General features: G+C 36.6%; 1 protein-coding gene across 5 annotated transcripts in view; it reads left to right on the forward strand.

Moving 5' to 3' along the window:
- GTF2I (general transcription factor IIi) overlaps positions 1-19,453 on the forward strand; it is an 83,368-nt gene that overhangs the window by 48,683 nt on the left and 15,232 nt on the right. For all 5 annotated transcript variants that reach the window (XM_004688305.2, XM_004688307.2, XM_004688306.2 and 2 more), the window contains 10 exons: positions 737-802; positions 4,804-4,987; positions 6,122-6,180; positions 6,885-6,956; positions 11,193-11,376; positions 11,854-11,912; positions 15,594-15,665; positions 16,504-16,687; positions 17,571-17,629; positions 17,993-18,067. In XM_004688305.2, coding sequence (XP_004688362.1) covers positions 737-802; positions 4,804-4,987; positions 6,122-6,180; positions 6,885-6,956; positions 11,193-11,376; positions 11,854-11,912; positions 15,594-15,665; positions 16,504-16,687; positions 17,571-17,629; positions 17,993-18,067 — 1,014 coding nt within the window. The remainder of the gene's footprint in view (positions 1-736; positions 803-4,803; positions 4,988-6,121; positions 6,181-6,884; positions 6,957-11,192; positions 11,377-11,853; positions 11,913-15,593; positions 15,666-16,503; positions 16,688-17,570; positions 17,630-17,992; positions 18,068-19,453) is intronic.

Here is a 19,453-nt window from a genome sequence, read left to right on the forward strand (position 1 = left end):
CTGTTTTCCTGAACTCTCTCTGTTATTGATAAAAATTACTGAGAAAAGGACCTAATCTTTCAAAACCCAAAACCAATTTGAAGTAACCTTACACATAGTGTATAAATGTTGTTTGGTTTAACCAAAACACAAGACATTATCTCTTATGATGTGACATTGAATGGGATTTTAAATCAGTATTAATGACAGCAATTCCATTTTTCTTAGCTTTAATTTTGATACCTGCATTTTTCATGCTAACCTAACTAAACCGAACCCCAGCCAGATGATGTTCTTACTTTATGAAGAGATTGATAGCAAGTTATGATTAGGTCATTTTCAGTAGGTAGAAAAGTTAAGATGCACATATATTTTTTAATCTATATTTTAATATGTTAACCGAGATATGTTTTTAACTATTGTTAAATGACTTTGGGGACCTCCTTTTTTGTGTCCATTTTGTGTACTGTCCAGTTGGACTGGTGTTTTTGACAAACTACTTTGCAGAAAGGACAAAACTAAAAAGAGATATTCAGTGTGAAGTGTTTTAAAAATAAACTTTAAATACCTCTCTTCTAGAAATCACCAAAAAGGAGAAAGTTACTATGCATGTAGAAAGTTAATATAGCCTGCAATAGACTATAAAAACTAGTCTGTATTCTATAGAAAATAAGTCGTTAGATAATGGATAGCATTAAAAACACACTAGTGCCTTCAAAGAAGGATTTGTTACTGAGATTTAACTTCCAATTTTCAGAGAAATGGAATGCTCGAATTACTGATCTACGTAAACAAGTCGAAGAATTGTTTGAAAGAAAATATGGTATGTCCATTTTGTTCATAATCTTTTTAATCATTTAGTTACTATACATCTAATATGGGTAACTCATTCTACCCCAGATTTCGCCTTATTTGTATACTTGTTCTTCCTAAACTGAAGTTCTTCCATATATTAGAAATTTGTTTCTAGATTACTGCAAACCTTAAAAAGAGTTTCCTTTAATTATGAATTTCTTTTAAATATATAGCATATACATTTGGCAGATTTGTTCATTGTAAATATAGTTTGGGTTATTGGGTCTTTAATTGAAGATTGTATTCATAAATACAGTCTTAATCTGTGTTAAATCTATTCTAGTATTTATCTGGATGCTTTTATTTTCTCTATTCTTGGCAGATTTTTTTTTAAAGATTTTTTTATGAATACAAGAACTGGGGTAGTAGCCAGAGGTGTGGGAAGGAGAAGGATTTACCAGAGACAGAGCGGGGAGCAGAACAGGCAGATTGACTAAAATACACTGCTGAGGTGGGTAGCAGATAATACAGCAGAGGTCTACTGCGCCATGTGGGTCAGATCCCTGGCCAGTGATCTGCTGATAGCTTCATAGTGCTGCGCCTATCCCATTACACACAAGAGAGGGCCCTTGTTTTGACAGATTTTAAAAGTAGGCCTATTACTTTTTTAGTTTACTCTTCTACCTGTGGTTACCATGATATTGTGATCAAAGAAATAGTTTCTTGTCACCTGATGGAATATATCAAATAATTTCTTTTTAAATTAAAGCTCCCAAATTTGGGAGATTCTATTCTCAAGTTGACTAGCAGTTTTGTAAAATTGTTTACCACTGAATTTTAGCTGAAAATCTAATTTCAGGCCTCCCTGGTGGTACAAGGGTTAAAGTCTCAGTGCTGTCAAGCTATAACCAGCTACTACGGCATGAGTTTGATCCCCAGCCAGAGTGATAACCCACATGATGTGTAGCAGACCTCTCTTATCTCACCCGCTGCTCCCCTCAGCAGTGCATTTCAGGAGATCCACTCTTGAGCTCCACACTCTGTTTCCGGTGATTGTTCTTACTGTTCAGCACCTCTGGCCTATATTCCAACTCTTATATGCATAAATAAATAAATAAATAAATAAATCTTTTTTCTCTTTTTTTAAAGAAAAATCTTACTTTTTAGTGCTATCTTGAATCATGATATTTACGTTCCCAAATGTTAAATCATTTCGGCATGATATACTTTAATAAAACTTAAGCATTTCTTTCTTGATCACGGATGGTAACCTACCCAACAAAGACTGAGATTTGAAGTAAGTTTAATATTGGATTCAATAACATTTAAAAATTTTTTTTAGTATTTTCTTAAATTTCTCTTACATGTATCACACTTTTCATAGTTATCACCTTTTGCCCATGGTTTTATTTCACCCATTTAACATAAAGTATGTGGCAGTATCACTCATAGTTATATGATCCCATGTATCAAGGGCTCAAGGGGCAGAGAAACCTGGCTATGTCTCAGATTCTCTGGGCCTTGATGTTTTCTTTTGTGACTTTGATCAAAAGAAATGAAGAATGGGAGAGAAGGATAACAAAGTGTAACATGTTTGTGTTTGCCGTTTATATTGTTATATACTAACACTTTTGGGTAAAAGTTTATTGTTAGAAGTTTTATAAAAAGAAGAGAAAAATATGGGGGCATCCTAGTGGCCTAGGGAGTACCTCTTAGCACTAACACCACTAGAGCCTCAGCTCCATCCCCGACCAGGGAACTAACTCACATATGTTGAACAGGCATCCTGTCTCAGCCCACTGCTCCCTTAGCAGTGTATTTCAGTAAATCCACCAGTTTTGCTCCCTATTCTGTCTATGGTAAATTTCCTCAATACTCCCCCCTGTACCTCTGGCACACTCCCATTCTTCTACGAAAACTTAAATATTTTTAAAAAGAGAGAAGTAAAAATACTTTTAATTTGTTGTAATGGTGATTTATTTTGTTACATAGAAGAAAATGTGCTCAACCAAATTACAATAAATTATAAATTTCAAGGCAGCTATAATATTAATTGCTTTGGGGAATATTTTCATTATATTGTAAATGTCATATTCAGATGTTGTTTATCCATACAGGATGTTATGTCTAAATCAGTAATGAGTAATATGGAACACTTGAAACGTTAATACAAATACTAAATTTATCAAATTGTCGTTCATAAAAATGCCAGGAAAATGGAGTTGTTCGATCTGATGGTAGACTCGTGTTAAAAGAGGGACCAAAGGGAATCCAGGGTGGTATTGTCTACTCTGCTATTCTTTCAGCTCATTAAAAAACATTTTTAGGGGCCCTCCCTGGTGGCGCAGCGGGTTAAAGCAATGCACTGAGAATCTAAAGCCACTTCCGCATGAGTTCGATTCCTGCCTGCCCCGGAGGTGACCACATGGCGTGGCAGACCTCTCCTGACCCGCCTGCTGCTCCCCAATCTGTCTCTGGTGAAGCCTCTCACCGCCCCTGAGCCTCTGGCCTGTACCCCAGTTCTGTATAAATAAATAAATAAAATCTTAAAAAAAACAAAAAAACATTTTTAGGTAATTGCTATATTATGAGATAGAAACCTTTTGAGGAATAGTGGTTTGTGTCTGCTGTTCAGTTATAGGAAGTTGGCATTGTTTTACCTAGTACCTAAAAGCTTAACTGTGGACACCTTAATAATAATAACTATAAATGTGTCTGTGTTGTTGATGAATTTGTGTTTTCCAAATGGTCTTATTATAACTATTTCTGACAGTAGTCTTATAGACCCTCTTAATACTCATCAGCCATAATTAACAGCCTTTAACATTTTACAGTTTCTTTCTTATTCTCACCTGTCCCATCCCTTTTTGATGTAAGAATATTTAAAAAAGCAAACTTTCTAAGGCGGGGATAGCCCTGGCGTGGCCTGAGTTTGGTTTTTGACCCACTATGGGGCCTGACCAACATATGGGTGGGCAGACCTCCTGTCTCACCTATTTTAGTCTGTCTGCCTGTTCTGCACCCCATTTTGTCTCTGGTGAATCCTCTTACCCTCCACCTCTGGCCTATACCCCCGTTCTCCTATGCATAAGTAAATAAAAAAATAAATCTTTTTTTTTTCTTAAGGTTTATTTATGCACACACTGGCTACATTGCTGAAATACACTGCTAAGGGGAAGAACGGACAAGACAGGAGAAGTCTGCTGAGCTATGTGGACCACCCTGCTAACTGGAGATTGAATTTGTGCTACAGTGGCTGCAGACAGCCTCACAGTGCAGCATCCTCACAACACCTTGTGCCATTAGGGAGGCCCTCATAATCAACTTTTAAGAGACTCAATGCTAGGCCCTCCCTGGTGGTTCACTCGGTTAGAGTGCAGCACTATGAAGCCAGCCGCTGCTGCTTCAGCGTGAATTTGATTTCCGGCCAGGGAAGTGACCCACATGGAGCCTGCCGCTCCCCTCAGCAGTGTATTTCAGTACATCTGTCTGTTTTGCTCCCCACTCTGTCTCTGGTGAATCCTCTCACTGCCCTTGCACCTCTGGCCTGTATCCCAGTTCTATATACATAGATAAATAAATCTTAAAAAAAAAAAAAAAAAAAAACCCTCAATGCTTTTGACTTTTTGCTACTGTTACCATTATTTTATTCTGGGGTAAATAGATCTTGGCATAATGTGGCAGTTCATAAAACGTTCCTTTTTTTTTTTTAAACTAGCATGCTAACATTTGTGTTTTTAAAATAGCTCTTTCCATTATATAGTGTATGTTATTTGGTTATTAACCTAGTCTGTCATTCCAGTTCTCATATGGCTCACATTTCAATAGATGTTTGCCAGTGTTTCTCAAAAACATAACAAAACAAAAAAGAAATATATATGTGTGTGTATGTATAACTTTGATGATTTTGTTTAGCTGTGGTTTTTCCTAATTCATTGATATAAAAGTTAGAGCAATACATCATTGATACCATTTTTTGCAAACAATAACATTTATGTTAATTTTTTCCTTCTCTTTTTATCCATAAAGCTCAAGCTATAAAAGCCAAAGGTCCTGTGACGATCCCATACCCTCTTTTCCAGTCACATGTTGAAGATCTTTACGTAGAAGGACTTCCTGAAGGAATTCCTTTTAGAAGACCATCTACTTATGGGATACCTCGCCTTGAGAGGATACTACTTGCAAAGGAAAGGATTCGTTTCGTAATTAAGAAGTAAGACTCTTAAACTTTTATCGTTGTTTATTTTTGATTAGTGTATCTTTTATATTGTTCATCAGCATTGATTAACTATTAGGGCTATATTTGAGTTTGAATGTAAGGTATTTTACTTTTTGAATGTGCTTGATAGTCCAGATTGTCTTTTTAAAATTTTTTGATGACTGAATAGTGACAAAGTACTAGTAGTTGCTACTTTTTTTTTTTTTAAGATTTATTTATTTATGCATGCCGAACTGGGGTACAGTCCAGAGGTGCAGGGGTAGTGAGAAGATTCACCAGAGACACAGTGGGGAGCAGAGCAGGCAGATTGATGAAGTACACTGCTGAGGGGAGCAGCAGGCCAGACGGGAAAGGGTCTGCCAAGCCATGTGGGTCACCTCCAGGCAAGGAATTGAACTCACACTGAAGTGGCTATGGCTAGCTTGCAGTGCTGTGCTTTAATCTGTTGAGCCATGGGGGGGGCCAGTTGCTACTTTTTTTTTTATATATAATAGCTTATTTACTTATTTTTAAAAAATAATATAATAGTTTATTTTTACATCATTTTATGCATTTTTTTCATCTCAGTTGTAATCCCTGTGGGCTTCCCATCACCAAATCACCCATGTGCCATAGTCCAGTACATTTCCTTCCCCCCACTGTTTTTGATCCCATTCCCCACTCCACCCCCATAAAATGTCTTTGGTGTATAACTGTTCATTATTATTATTTTCTCGCCTGGTCTGTTATATTCCGGCTATGAGTGAAACCATCCGGTATTTTTCCTTTTCTTTCTGGCTTGTTTCACTAAAAATGAGCTTTTCCAGCTTCTTCCATGTTGCTGCAAAAGGCATGTGTTTGTTTATTTATTTATTTTGGTTGCTGAGTAATATTCCATTGTGTATATGAGCCACATCTTTTTAATCCAGTCATCCACTTTTGGGCATTTGAGTTGTTTCCATGTCTTTCCAATTGTAAATAAAGCAGCAATAAACATGGAGGTGCAGGTATCTTTTTGAATTGGTGTTTTTGTGTCTTCTGGGTAGATACTTAGGAGTGGGATTGCCAGGTCATGGGGAAGCTCCACTTTGAGCAGCAGTTGCTACTTTTTTGCCAGGTAAATATTTGGCACTTTTCCTCATTTTTCAGACATGAACTTCTGAATTCAACACGTGAGGACTTACAGCTTGATAAACCAGCTTCAGGAGGTAAGTCTAATCCAGACTTTATGTACAAGTAATGCATGGTATCAGAATATAGTACAGCATATTGGAAGAATTAACTTACTCTTTCCTAATAACCCATTATAAATAAGTGTAAACATCACTTTTGGGTAACTAAAGGAACTATATTCTCTTTTTGAGATATAAAATTTATTATCTGGCATTATTTGTTCAACACTTTTATTATCTAAAGTCTATCGTAGTCATTTGAGTAAATACCCAGGCCATAAAAAAGATTGACTTCTTTGAATATATAGCCAACAGTATCATCACTTTGTTTTTAGATGTGTTTTGGAGGAAATAACGTTGTGATTTGTTTTTCTTGTTTGTTTCTATTCTGGAGTATGAACTAGGAGATAAAATAGGATATCAACTATTTGGAGTTGGTATAATGGAAGGATTGCCAACATTATTCTCTTCCTGTATTTATCATTGCAAAAATTGCCTACTGGTTGTTTTTGAATGAGCTGAGTTATAATATTTCCAGTTTTAATTATGAGTCTTTGGTGTGCTCATGTGAATGTGAAATTACAAATTTTGATTTTGTCATTGTGTCAGTACTGTTTAATAACCTGAGATATTAGAAATAATTTTCATCAGAACAAAAATAATCCTGCTTTTTAATAATTATATCCTAAGGTAATTTATTAATGTCACTAAATAAAGGAATTTGTTTGTTTATTCTACAGTTAAGGAAGAGTGGTATGCCCGAATCACCAAATTACGAAAGATGGTAGATCAACTTTTTTGCAAAAAATTTGGTAAGTCCAGTTTCTTCCCAATTAAGGTATATTGAGACATATTTTTTTTATAATTTTGGTTTAAGAAAGTAAATACTATATCTATAACTCATCTTCAGTTTTATTTTTTACTGTGTATTTTTTTTTTCAAGATTTATTTATTTATGCAAGCAAGAACTAGGTTACAGTCCAGAGGGGTGGGAGGTGAAAGAATTCACTGGAGACAGAGTGGGAACAGAACAGGCGGACTGACTGAAATACACTGTGAGGAGAGCAGCGGGTAGGTCAGGAGCCATCTGCCATGCCATGTGGGCCACCTCCCTGGCCAGGGATCAAGCTCATGCTTCAGTGGCTGAGATAGCTTCCATAGTGTTGCACTTTAACCCCTTATGCCACCAGTGTGGGCCTTTTATTATTATTATTCTTATTTTAAAATTTATTTGTGCATACAGAACTGGGGTACAGTCCAGAGGCTCAGGGGCAGTGAGAGGTTTCACCATAGACAGAGTGGGGAGTAGAACAGGCAGATTGACGAAGTACACTGCTGAGGGGAGCAGCGGGCGGGCCAGGAGAGGTCTGCCAAGCCATGTGGTCACCTCCGGGGCAGGCGGGAATCGAACTCATGCGGAAGTGGCTTTAGTTTCTCAGTGCTGCGCTTTAACCCGCTGTGCCACCAGGGAGGGCCTTATTATGTATTTTTTATGAAAGTTTAAACCCTACACAAGGGGGAAAATAGTGTGTTAAACTCCCACATACTCTGTTGAGTAATTGTTTTGTGTAGTGCAGGTTGTACGGCAGAGGGCACTTCATGATTTCTAAATGCCTTTATCTTCAGATCCTTTAGCAATGTTTAGTGCACTGTTCTGGAGTCCTAACTACTACCAGGAAGGCTATCAGAAAATGTAGCAAAACCCATGTTTTTGCATCTTGTTTGTGCTTACTGTGCATGTATCTCTAAACAATTAAAATACAAAGGTTTAGTTTATCACGACATCCTTTTGTACAAAACATCACTTTTCCTTGCTTTATCCTACTTTTCAGCAACATTCAGAATAGCTGTTTTCTTCATATTTTTTGCGAAATAGTTTATTATTTCAAGTTGTTTTTATGGGAAATTTCAAAACATTGATGTTTGACTGCTTCCTGGGCTTCTTCCCAGCTCATTGGCTATTTTCATTTTCTTGATGGGCACCTCCCATTAGTTCAGTCTTAAGTTGTGGAGTGCTGGTTTGCAGCTCTGCCTTCTTCCTCTTTTCTTACTATGCTCTGTCCATATATAACACTACTCCAGATAAAAATTAATATACCCTGGCAACTTACAAATTTAAATTTCTAGCCCTAAAAACTTCCCTTACCACCAAACCTTTGTATTCACTCACCTATTTGATACCTCTTCATACTTGACATGACCAAACTGGAGTCCTTGATTTTCTACTCTTCAATATGTTATTTCCTGATCTACCCATTTGTCTAATGTATTTGTATTCACTCACCTATTTGATACCTCTTCATACTTGACATGACCAAACTGGAGTCCTTGATTTTCTACTCTTCAATATGTTATTTCCTGATCTACCCATTTGTCTAATGTATTTGTATTCACTCACCTATTTGATACCTCTTCATACTTGACATGACCAAACTGGAGTCCTTGATTTTCTACTCTTCAATATGTTATTTCCTGATCTACCCATTTGTCTAAACCAAGGTCCTGGAAGTTACCCTTGATTTTTTTTTTTTTTATTAATTTCACATAGCTACCTGCTGATTCTACATTTAAAACATACTCCAACCTAAACTTCATTTCTTCTCCTCTGCACTTCTTCCCATTTTCCACATCAACCTTCTTTCCTTCTCCTAAGGTCAGAGTCCCCTTGTTACTACTCTACTTAGTTGGTTTTTTGCTTGTTTATTTGTTTGTTTGTTTTTTACTTAATTTACTTTTTAATTCTTGGCTACTTAACAATCATAAAAATATAAGGCTTTGAAGCTTTTCTTCATCAGTGTCCTTGACTCCACAAAATGAATGCAGGACCTCAGTGATAATTTATTTCCTCTTAATGTATGCTGAACTGATTATCCAATGAACAGTGAATGGACTGTGAATCACCATTTCAAAAAATTATTTTATTTCCTTCTGTCAAAGAGAATCCTATACTAGAGCCCTTCAGATTGGTACTAATGAGGAGGAAGTCAAGGTCGAGAGGAAAATCAGTATCAGAATAAAAAATAAAGTTAGTTCTTCAAAGACTTACTCTTTTATTTATGCTAAAAATTATAATTTCTAGATGTAGCATACAGAACATAAGGGGAAACATGTTGGTATAATATAAATTGTCTGAATCTCATTAAAATTCTGTTTGGATGTGTTTATAGAGCAGAAATTAGTAATTTCATTCATATATTTTTTTGAAGATTTTTTAAAAAAATTTATTTATGCTTACAAAAACCTAGGATGTAGGCAAGAGGTATGGGGGATGTGACAGAGACAGAGTGGGAGACTCAGAACAGGTGAATTGACTGAAATGCACTGCTGAGGGGAGCAATGGGTGAAACAATACAGGTCTGCTAGACCATGTGGGGTAGCTTCTCGGCTGGGAATCAAACTCATGCCACAATGGCTGGAGATAGCTTGATAACACTGAGACTTTAACCCCTGTGCCACAAGGGAAACCCTTCATCTATACGGTTTTAAATTTCAGTTCTATGTCTATTCAAAAGTAGAAAAGTAGTACAATGAAATCTCATATACTTTTTCAAATATGGTCATTTAAGAGTCTACCATCAGGGCCTTCCTGCTGGCCTATGGGGTTGAGTCTCAGCTCTGTTCAACCCCCAGTCAGGAGCTAACTCACATATGGCACAGCAGACCTCCCCTGTCTTGCCCACTACTACCTTTAACTGTATTTCAGTAAACCTGCTTGTTCTGTTCCTCACTGTGTGTCCCAGGTGAATCCTCTTATCCCATGTATCTATGGCCTACACCGCAGTTCCTCTATGCAAAAAAATACTCTGCCATTAAATTTATGGTAAAAGGATAAAATTAAACTTTTGTTGATTAACTTAATGTAGTATAAACAGGATTTTAATGAACAGTCCTGTAATTAACATGTTAAAAGCAATGTTGCTTTAGTAAATAAAAAAAAATCTTCATATTTTGTTCTTATTCCTTCCCTTTAGAGAATATTTATAGTGATATTGCAAGATAATCATAGGTATCCTGTCATTATTCATATTATCCTGTCATATTATTCATCCATAATGTTGACATTTTCTTTCTTACAGTTACAAAACTATGTTACATCTGACAAAACTTAACAAATTTCTTCATAATCCATTTTTTATTGTGTTTCATTCATTTCAAAAGTATATGTTTTTAAACAAAGTACCCATCTTTATTTTTTTTTTAAATTATTTATACATAGAAGAACTGGGGTACAGGCCAGAGATGCGGCTTCACCGAGAATGAATGGGGAGCAGAACAGGCAGACTGAAACACACACTACTGAGGGGAGCAGTATGTGGGTCAGCTCCCTGGCTGGGGGGATCGAGCTTGTGTTGCAGTGGCTGCTGATAGCTTCATGGTGCTACACTTTAACCCATTGTACCACCAGGGCTAGCCCTCAGAAATATCTTTAAAGCTTTTGTCTTAGATCTAAACAAGGTTCCTATTTCAACTTTGGTTGATAGGAATTAATAAAGGTAAATAAATTTACCTTTGTTGTAAATTATTCTGTTCAGTTATTTCCTATTTTGTAAATTCTTTGTAGAAAGTTGTTTCCATTTAAAATGCGTGTGCACTTATGGTTAAAGTGGTTAAAAACATTTATTTTTGTTGCAATACAGATGACAGTATAGCTTGAAGTAAGTGGGTGGGAACCAATAAAAAGATTGCTAAGCTCATAATCTTATTTGCAGAAAGCTGCCTCCAAATATTTGGAAAAGTACTCACACGCGTTCTTCATTGTCTGTTATTCTTATCTCATTTTTTTTTTGATGAAGATACTACAAAAAATTTTATAAGCTCTTAGAGCTATTAAGAATGTCTTAGTCTCTGGAAACTTAAATCCATGATGTTACCTCTCACTCATGGATCATTTATACTTACATTTTTGTTGTATTGGGTCTTAAAATAGTAGTATTTATGTTTCTAAAATATTGCTGATTTTAAAAATGCACATATACCTTGTTTTGGATTGTACTAAAGTATGATTTGAACAGAAATTTAGTCTCCTGAATTGCTTTTGTTTTGTAAAGCTGAAGCCTTGGGAAGCACTGAAGCCAAGGCTGTCCCTTATCAGAAATTTGAAGCACACCCTAATGATCTCTACGTGGAAGGGTTACCAGAAAACATTCCTTTTAGAAGTCCCTCGTGGTATGGAATTCCAAGACTGGAGAAAATCATTCAAGTGGGCAATCGAATTAAGTTTGTTATTAAAAGGTAGGATTATTGTCTGCAAAAAAAATTCTTAAAGTAATTATTATAATTTTCATATTTTTTCTCCCCCTCAGTTTAGTTTACTTTTCATACTTAAAATTAAAATGTTAACATATAAATTCATTTATAATTTAGTACCACACTCCACATCTACACAGTTGGGTCCAAAATGAGCCCTGTCCTTGGGAGACTTGCTTCGGAGATAAGTAGAATAAATCTTAAATTGAGTGTTTTGAAAAAGAAAGGAAGAAAAAGGAGAGATGAGACCTTAAAATTATATAACTAATTTACCTGGATATTTCTATAGCTACACCATTCTGTGTGGAATGAGTGGAGTAGTGTGAAGACTTTAAAGCGGATTCCTATTAAATTAAAATCATTTGGATTTGGATTTGAGAAAGTTTTTCACTGCAAATGAAAGTCATTTGTAATGAGTTGAAGGCTGTTAAGGTATTCATAAATGCTGTCATATTTTTACAGACCAGAACTGTTGACTCACAGTACTACTGAGGTTACTCAGCCAAGAACCAACACGCCTGGTAAGATAGTTGTGAATTCCTTTTCCTTAGATTGATACTTTGTAAACTTTTAAAAAATTGTTGAAAGTGATGAAACTTCATTCTTTCCTTCCTTTCTTCCCTCCACCCCCCCACCCCTCCCACATCTTCTGTGGAAGAGTTCAATACAGGCACTCCTTGATTTATTAATATCATAGTCCATTTTGGGAGAACTGAAGCACTTTGCTTTTGTAGCCTAGTGTTGTCCAATAGAAATATAAAGTGCATTACAAATGCAAGCCATATGTCATTTAAATATTCCAGTAGCAAAATCTGTTTAAACCTGTGTTTTAATAAATGAGAGATATTTTTATTTCACATATTTACAATTTTTTTTTAAAGATTTATTTATTCATACAGAACTGGGGTACAGGCCAGAGATGTGGAGGGTGAGAGGATTCACCAGAGACAGAGCGGAGAGCAGAACAGGCAGACCCATGAAGTACACTGTTGAGGGGAGCAGTGGGTAGGTCAGGAGAGGTCTGCCACGCCATGTGGTCACCTCCGGGGCGGGATCGAACTCATGGGAAGCGGCTTTAACTTCTTAGTGCTGTGCTTTTAACCCGCTGCACCACCAGGGAAGGCCCCAATTTCACATATTTACAATTTTTATTTGAAAATCTCGTTTGTATTTTACCATGCATTTCAGTTCCACTAGCCCCATTTTGAGTGTGTAGTTGCCACATGTGTCTAACACGCACCATGTAGATTTAGATTTTAGCTTTTATTAGCACAGAATTTGTTTTGTTTTGTTATTTAAAAGATTTATTTATTTATGCATACAGAGCTGGGGTAGAGGCCAGAGATGCATGGGGGTGAGAGGATTCACCAGAACAGAACGGGGAGCAGAACAGGTCCACTGACAAAGTACACTGCTGAGGGGAGCAATAGGCAGGTCAGGAGAGGTCTGCCACGCCATGTGGATCACCCCCAGAGTGGGGATCAAATGCATACTGAAGTGGCTTTGGCTTCTTAGTGTTGTCCTTCAAAATACTGTGCCACCAGGGAGGGCTCCAGAATTTGTTTTTAATTTGTAGGAAATTGCACTGCCATTAATGCTGGATAGAAAATAACTAAGAAGTCTCAATCTTAGTTGTGTGGCTTTTATTTTCTTTATTTGAGCTAGAAATCTGCCTTTATTTTTCTCGTCATCTTTTTGTTTACCATTATATACTGTCAGAAAAAGTGACCACAACTTGTAACTCTGCTACAACCTAAGGAATTTAGCTAGCAGGAGTCAGTGAATGTTTGTGAGTTATGTAGTTGATGCCTTATGATTCTTGTGAATACTGGAGTGAACTTGTAAGCAAGATGGAACTTTTGTTCTAAAATATTTAACCCTCAGCTCTTACACATACCTAGGGGCAACTGGTGAAGGGCCTGCTAAACAGATTTTAGAATTTTTTTGTGTGTGTTACGGCAATGAAAATAAATTTTTAAAAGTTTTATTTATTTATGTATACAGGAACTGGGGTACAGCCCAGATGTGGGGTGGGGGGTAAGAGGACTCACCAGAGACAGAGTGGGGAGCAGAACAAGCACATTGAAATAAACTGCTGAGGGGAGCAGAGGGTGAGTCAGGAGAGGTCTGCTTCAAATGGGTCAGCTGCCTGGCCGGGGATTGAACTCATGCTGCAGTGGCTGGCAGTAGCTTCATAGTGCTGTACTTTAACCCATTGCACCATGAAGGAGGGCCCTGTGGCATGAAAATTGATTGAGAAATATTGACTAAAGAAACTGAGTGATCCTTTGTAGAAAACCTGCAGGGGACAAGATACATTCAATGTTTAGCTCTTAAGTTGATCAGCAAAATCAATACGACAACCTCCTCAGCATTTTGATTGTGGCAGATAAAATAATAGTAGTGATTTGAAGATTAGAGATGATACTGCCTTTGCTAAGGAATGAAATGAAAGAAAATATGTTTCAAAAAAACAAGATTTAGTATGTTTTTTAGTGTGGACATGATGAATGATTATATATATGTCTTCATGTCACAAGATGAACTCAGTTTCAAGTTGATAATTTTAACTAATGTCTGCAGATTGATAATGCTAAATATTATCTATCATTGAGAGATTAGGCAGACACAATAGAGGTTACTCTAATTGATTGGTAGCATTTTCTGCAGCATTTGATCTGCCTTTATATGTAGTTAAAAGGTCTGCTGCCAAAGAAAGAATCCTCATTATAATCATTATCAGTACTTCCCATCTGTCAGTCATGGAAGACTTGAGGAAAAATTAAAGGTGTCATTAACAAAATGTTAATTGTTCTGCCAGTGAAACAGTTGGTCTTTTTCTGGACCAACTCCAGTCATAACACTGCATGACAAAAATATTTTGTTAGTCATTGATCTCAGAGATACTTTGTTAATTCTTGAAATGTTATATAGTTTAGGAAACAGGTACATAGTTTAAAACACTGTGGGTACTTTAGTGGGTATACTTTTGCCACATTGTCACATATGAGAAGTTTGGTACTAACAAAATTATTGGGCACTGAAGTATAAGCATAAGCATTGATGCTACTACGGAGTTGCACAGAGTTACTACTGTCTGGGAGTAGCAAATACCAAAGTAAAAATTATAGGGTCAGGCAGAAGAGAGAAAGGCATGTCTAGATACCTTCATAGTGATAATTCACATTCAGCTTATACCAGAGTACTTCTGGTTGGATGGTGGATGGTGGATTTAGTGTATTAAATACTTGACATGTTGGTTTTCTTTAAAAGTTAGTTTTAAAGTACTTTCATAATAAATGAAATGAAGTGTTAAAAGATTTTTATGTCACCTATCTTTAGCAGTATTTTTAGAACTTGTTTCCCTCTGCCTTTGTCAGCAAACATACTTCCACACTTAAATGCAATTCTTGCACTCTATACGCTTCCTATTTTTCTTTACCTTCCTCCCTTGTCCTGTACCTCCAGTTATCCTCAATTGTTTCTAAGTCTTCTTCTGTCTTCACCATACACAACTCCTTCAAACAGGCCTTGTGTGCCTGTCCAAGTAAGTGACACCTTGTGTGTCTTTTATAATGGCTGGGGATTTTTTCCTTTATTTATATGTTACATTTGAAAGGTGATGGTTGTCATATTAGTGAGGGGTAAGGAAATAAACCATGTTATAGATGTGGGTAGAATTGACAGCTCCATAATCCCTTTAACATTTATTTCCATTTGTTTACCATTTGTTTGCTGTGATTAGTTAAGTTTGCTTTACATGGATTTATGTTTGTCTTATAAAACAAGAGTGCTTGCACAGTGAGCTGTTCTTGCTAAACCTGAGTAGGAGGCATGGAGACTTCTATTATTGCTCCTCCATTCTTGACCCTGGCCTTTGATGTGTACTCCAAGAAGGAAAGTTTGCGAACCACTCATGAGCAAGTTATTATTTACTATGTGAACTTAATTATATATTTTGGATACCTTGCAGCTCTTCATTTGACAAGTGCAGGAAATCATTCTTTCTCTTATGACTCAACAAACTTTTGTTTTTAAACAAAATGGAATTTAAAATGTCACTGAATTGTCAATTTGAAGCTAATACCAGTTATATCTTGATTTTTTAAATTTTATTTTTAAAAAATCTAAAAGACATCCAGTTTAATTTTGTGTAGCTACAATGAAGATCTATTTTAATGAATTTGATTTTTTCTTTCTAGTCAAAGAAGATTGGAATGTCAGAATTACGAAACTACGGAAACAAGTGGAGGAGATTTTTAATTTGAAATTTGGTAAGTAAAATATATTGCATATTTAGTGAAAGCCACTCTTCTGAATGAATTACAACAGTTCAGGACTTAAAAGAGGGAATATCCCAGAAACTGGGTTTCAGTTTATTTCTGCTACTAGATACATTACTTAAGCCAAGCAAGCTGATATATTTCTCTTGGATTCGGTTTTCTCATGTCAAAATGGGAGAGGAAGGGAGGAGTCGGGATCATTCTCAGTTCCACTGTCTGTACTGCTAATCTGGCTAACACTGAATGGCAAATAGGTTTCATCATTTGTTTCAACTTAGATTTGTTGACAGCGGTTTCCTGGAGCGCTGTCTTGAGAAGGATTCTGAGGAGACTCAGCAAGAGTGTTTCAGTTGATTGGGTGTGTCTGTCATGGAGAAGGAAGTAAGGAGTGGGAGAGATAGCAGCATTCCGGGGCATTTCCATTTGTCATTGTAGTACTTGGTGTTGACATTTGTGTCCTCTATCAGGAATCTTAAGAACTCGGCCTCTGATCTGTGTATTTGAATTCTACTTAGATACATCATATGCAGCTTTTATGTTTTAAACAGCAAACTTGAATCTAAAGGACAGCTTAAAGGCTGGGTAGGTGCTATTTCAGTGGAAATGGCCAGAGTTCATTTTTACTCAAAGTACAGAGATAATTTTGACTAATAAATATTCTTCTGACTTGAAGTGTTAAAATGTTCTTCTTTATTAAAGCACGTATTTTTTTTAGACTTTGCACAATAACTAAGCAGAATGTCTTCAACGTTAATATTTCTAGATTATAGGGAACTTTGGCATTTGAGAATGCAGTCAACAATAAAGTTATGTTCTCTTACATTTGCAGCTCAAGCTCTTGGACTCACTGAAGCAGTAAAAGTACCATATCCTGTGTTTGAATCAAATCCTGAGTTCCTTTATGTAGAAGGCTTGCCAGAAGGAATTCCCTTTCGAAGTCCTACCTGGTTTGGAATTCCACGACTTGAAAGAATTGTCCGTGGAAGTAATAAAATCAAGTTTGTTGTGAAAAAGTAAGTCCTATTTGCCAGGATAGTCGTTTCTGAAACAAACAAGGTAGAGGTTTTTTTTTTTTTGCTAGCTATCAGTCAGGTAAAGCTTTAAAGTTCATGATACAAAGGCTTAACACTGAACTACATTCCTGGCATTTCTTTGATATTCTTTCTTTTTTAAAAGACTTATTTATTTATGCATGTAAAAACTGGGGTACAGGCTAGAGGTAAGGAGGTGGGTGACAGGACTCACCAGAGAGAGAGTGGGGAGCAGAACAGGTGTGTCTACTGAAATACACTGCTGAGGGGAGCAGAGGGTGAGACAGGAGAGGTCTGCTGTGCCATGTGGGTCACCTCCCTGGCTAGGGATTGCATTCAAGCTGCAGTGGCTGTAGATAGCTTTATAGTGCTGAGCTTGAACCCTTTGTGCCACCAAGGAAACCCCTGTGCTTTATTTTCTTGATTAGTACCAGGACAATTAATTTAACACCTCCCTCAATAATTGTGGTGTTCAAGTTAAGTAGAGACACTTACTGTTTCTATATCGTCAGAGAAGAGATGAAAATGCAGATTTTAAAATTTATTCTTTTATTCCTAGTTAATCTTGTGGACAACTGACTTTTGGTGATTGAGTTTTTTATTTACATTTCTACAGAATTTCAGTAAAGAATCTAAACCTATTATTAGCTAACCTACTTTTTCATGAAAGTTATTTAGCAGGTGGTAATAAAAAGGAAAAATGAAATTTTGGAAGGTTCCGTAATAATAGAAATTGTTGCATTAGGAGGTGATTCTGTAAAAGGCCTTTGTGTAAAAACATTAGTCATGATAAATTTTAATAATCATGTTGATAAATATTGTACTGACTACTGTAACATTTTTCATTTCTTGATTTTCTTTCTAGACCTGAACTAGTTGTTTCCTACCTGCCTCCAGGAATGGCTAGTAAAATAAATACTAAAGGTAAGAGATGATATATGTGCTGTATTATATTAAACATTAATGCTTTCATTCTCACTATTATCTAAATCATACTGATCATTGACCGATACCTTTGCTTTTGAAGATATTTTCTTTAATGGACCTCTTTTTTGCTTTTCTTAACATTTCATTGAAAATATGTTTGCAATCCTCCTCCTTCATTCATGTTTCCACAGCTTTGTTGAGACTCATGTGGAGGATTACACTACCAGTTTAATTCTTCAGGTTTCTTTGAAAAGAGCCAAACTGTATGAATTTTAATACTCTGCTTCTATAAAGCATCCCCTTCTGTGTGTCTTTTCCCCCCCCACAATATGTGAAAGTAATTATGTGCTTATTTCACAGCCTTGCAGTCCCCAAAAAGACCACGAAGCCCTGGGAGTAATTCAAAAGTTCCTGAAATTGAGGTTACTGTGGAAGGTATGGCCTCTCCATGGCAAGTGTTGTGATTGTCCTCTACTCAAATGGGCATCCTTGTGTAGTGTTTCAGTTTCATACACCAATGTGATAATTGCTGTTCACATTTCCAAGAGTTCAACTCAAATGTATGTATTCCTTTACTTTCCTCCTTTTGGGGGCTAACATCTGAAGAAGTTCATAAACAAAAAAGTAAGTGCTTTTGGCATTACAGACATTGAGGAGCTTAGACAACCTGGGCCTAAATTCATCAAGATTTCAAAGGTGTGAACAAGGTGATACTGCCTGAAAGCGTGATGGAAATAAGTAGAATTTCTCTAGGCAGAGACACAAAACGACCATTCTTGAGAGAGGGAATGACTTAAGCAAAGTTTCTGTTAATGTGAAAAGAGTAAAAATGATCACACTGATTCTCATGATTCTAGGGAGCACAGTTTTGTACACTACGCAACTATGCTTGTTTTCCCAGGTACTTTTAAGAAACCAGTGGCAAGAAATTCTGGAAATAGCTCAATCTAGGAGTGTAGTAGATTGTATTCTTAAAATAATTGATGCATGGTGTCTTCATTTGACAGGTTGATGAGAAAAACCATTAATAAAGGAGTAATGATCCTAAAAGTTCAGCTGAGTTAGGAGATTTTGGAGGTCACAACAAAGAGAGTAAGTTCACAGGGAAGGTGAAATGTGAGATGACTAGGCATTAATGACCTTGATTAACACTTGCTTCCATTGAAAGGTAGAAAAGTTATTTCACAAGGTATTGATGTATACTTCAGTTGATAGGAGTCGTGTAGCATAAGAGAATGGTGTGCACCTCCAAAAAGAAGAGATTGCTGAGTCAGAACTTCCAATAGTTACAAACCAACTTATTTTATAATATTCTGTACATTTAAGGAAGGCTGTGACCTTATATCCACAAAACACAATGGCCAATGAAAAGCACTCCAATTCCTAAACTTTGTCTAGACTTTCTGAAGTTGCATTGTGCATGAGCTTGTGTCCTGTACTCAAATAAATGTTAAATAATCTATAAATGTTAAATATGTGTTAAAACCTGTGTGTTGTGTGTGTGTGTGTGGCACCTGGGGTGTAGGCCAGAGGTAAAGAGTGTGAGAGGGTTCACCAGAGACAGAGTAGAAAACAGGACAGATAGATGTACTGAAATGCTCTGCTAAAGGGAGCAGCGGGAAACAGGAGAGCTCTGCTGTACCATATATGTGGGTGTCAGCTCCCTGGTTGGGGAGCGAACTTGGACCTTAGTGATGATAGTGCTGAGACTTAACTCTAGGCCATCAGGGAGGCGCCTAAAGCAAAACTTACTGAGTTGGTTTTTGGTTATCAGGCAGATCTTAGGAAAAGAGAGAAATGAAAGTGTTAATGTAATATGCT

Source organism: Condylura cristata, unplaced genomic scaffold, assembly GCF_000260355.1.
Source record: "Condylura cristata isolate star-nosed mole 26May11 unplaced genomic scaffold, ConCri1.0 scaffold00024, whole genome shotgun sequence".
Lineage (NCBI taxonomy): Eukaryota > Metazoa > Chordata > Mammalia > Eulipotyphla > Talpidae > Condylura > Condylura cristata.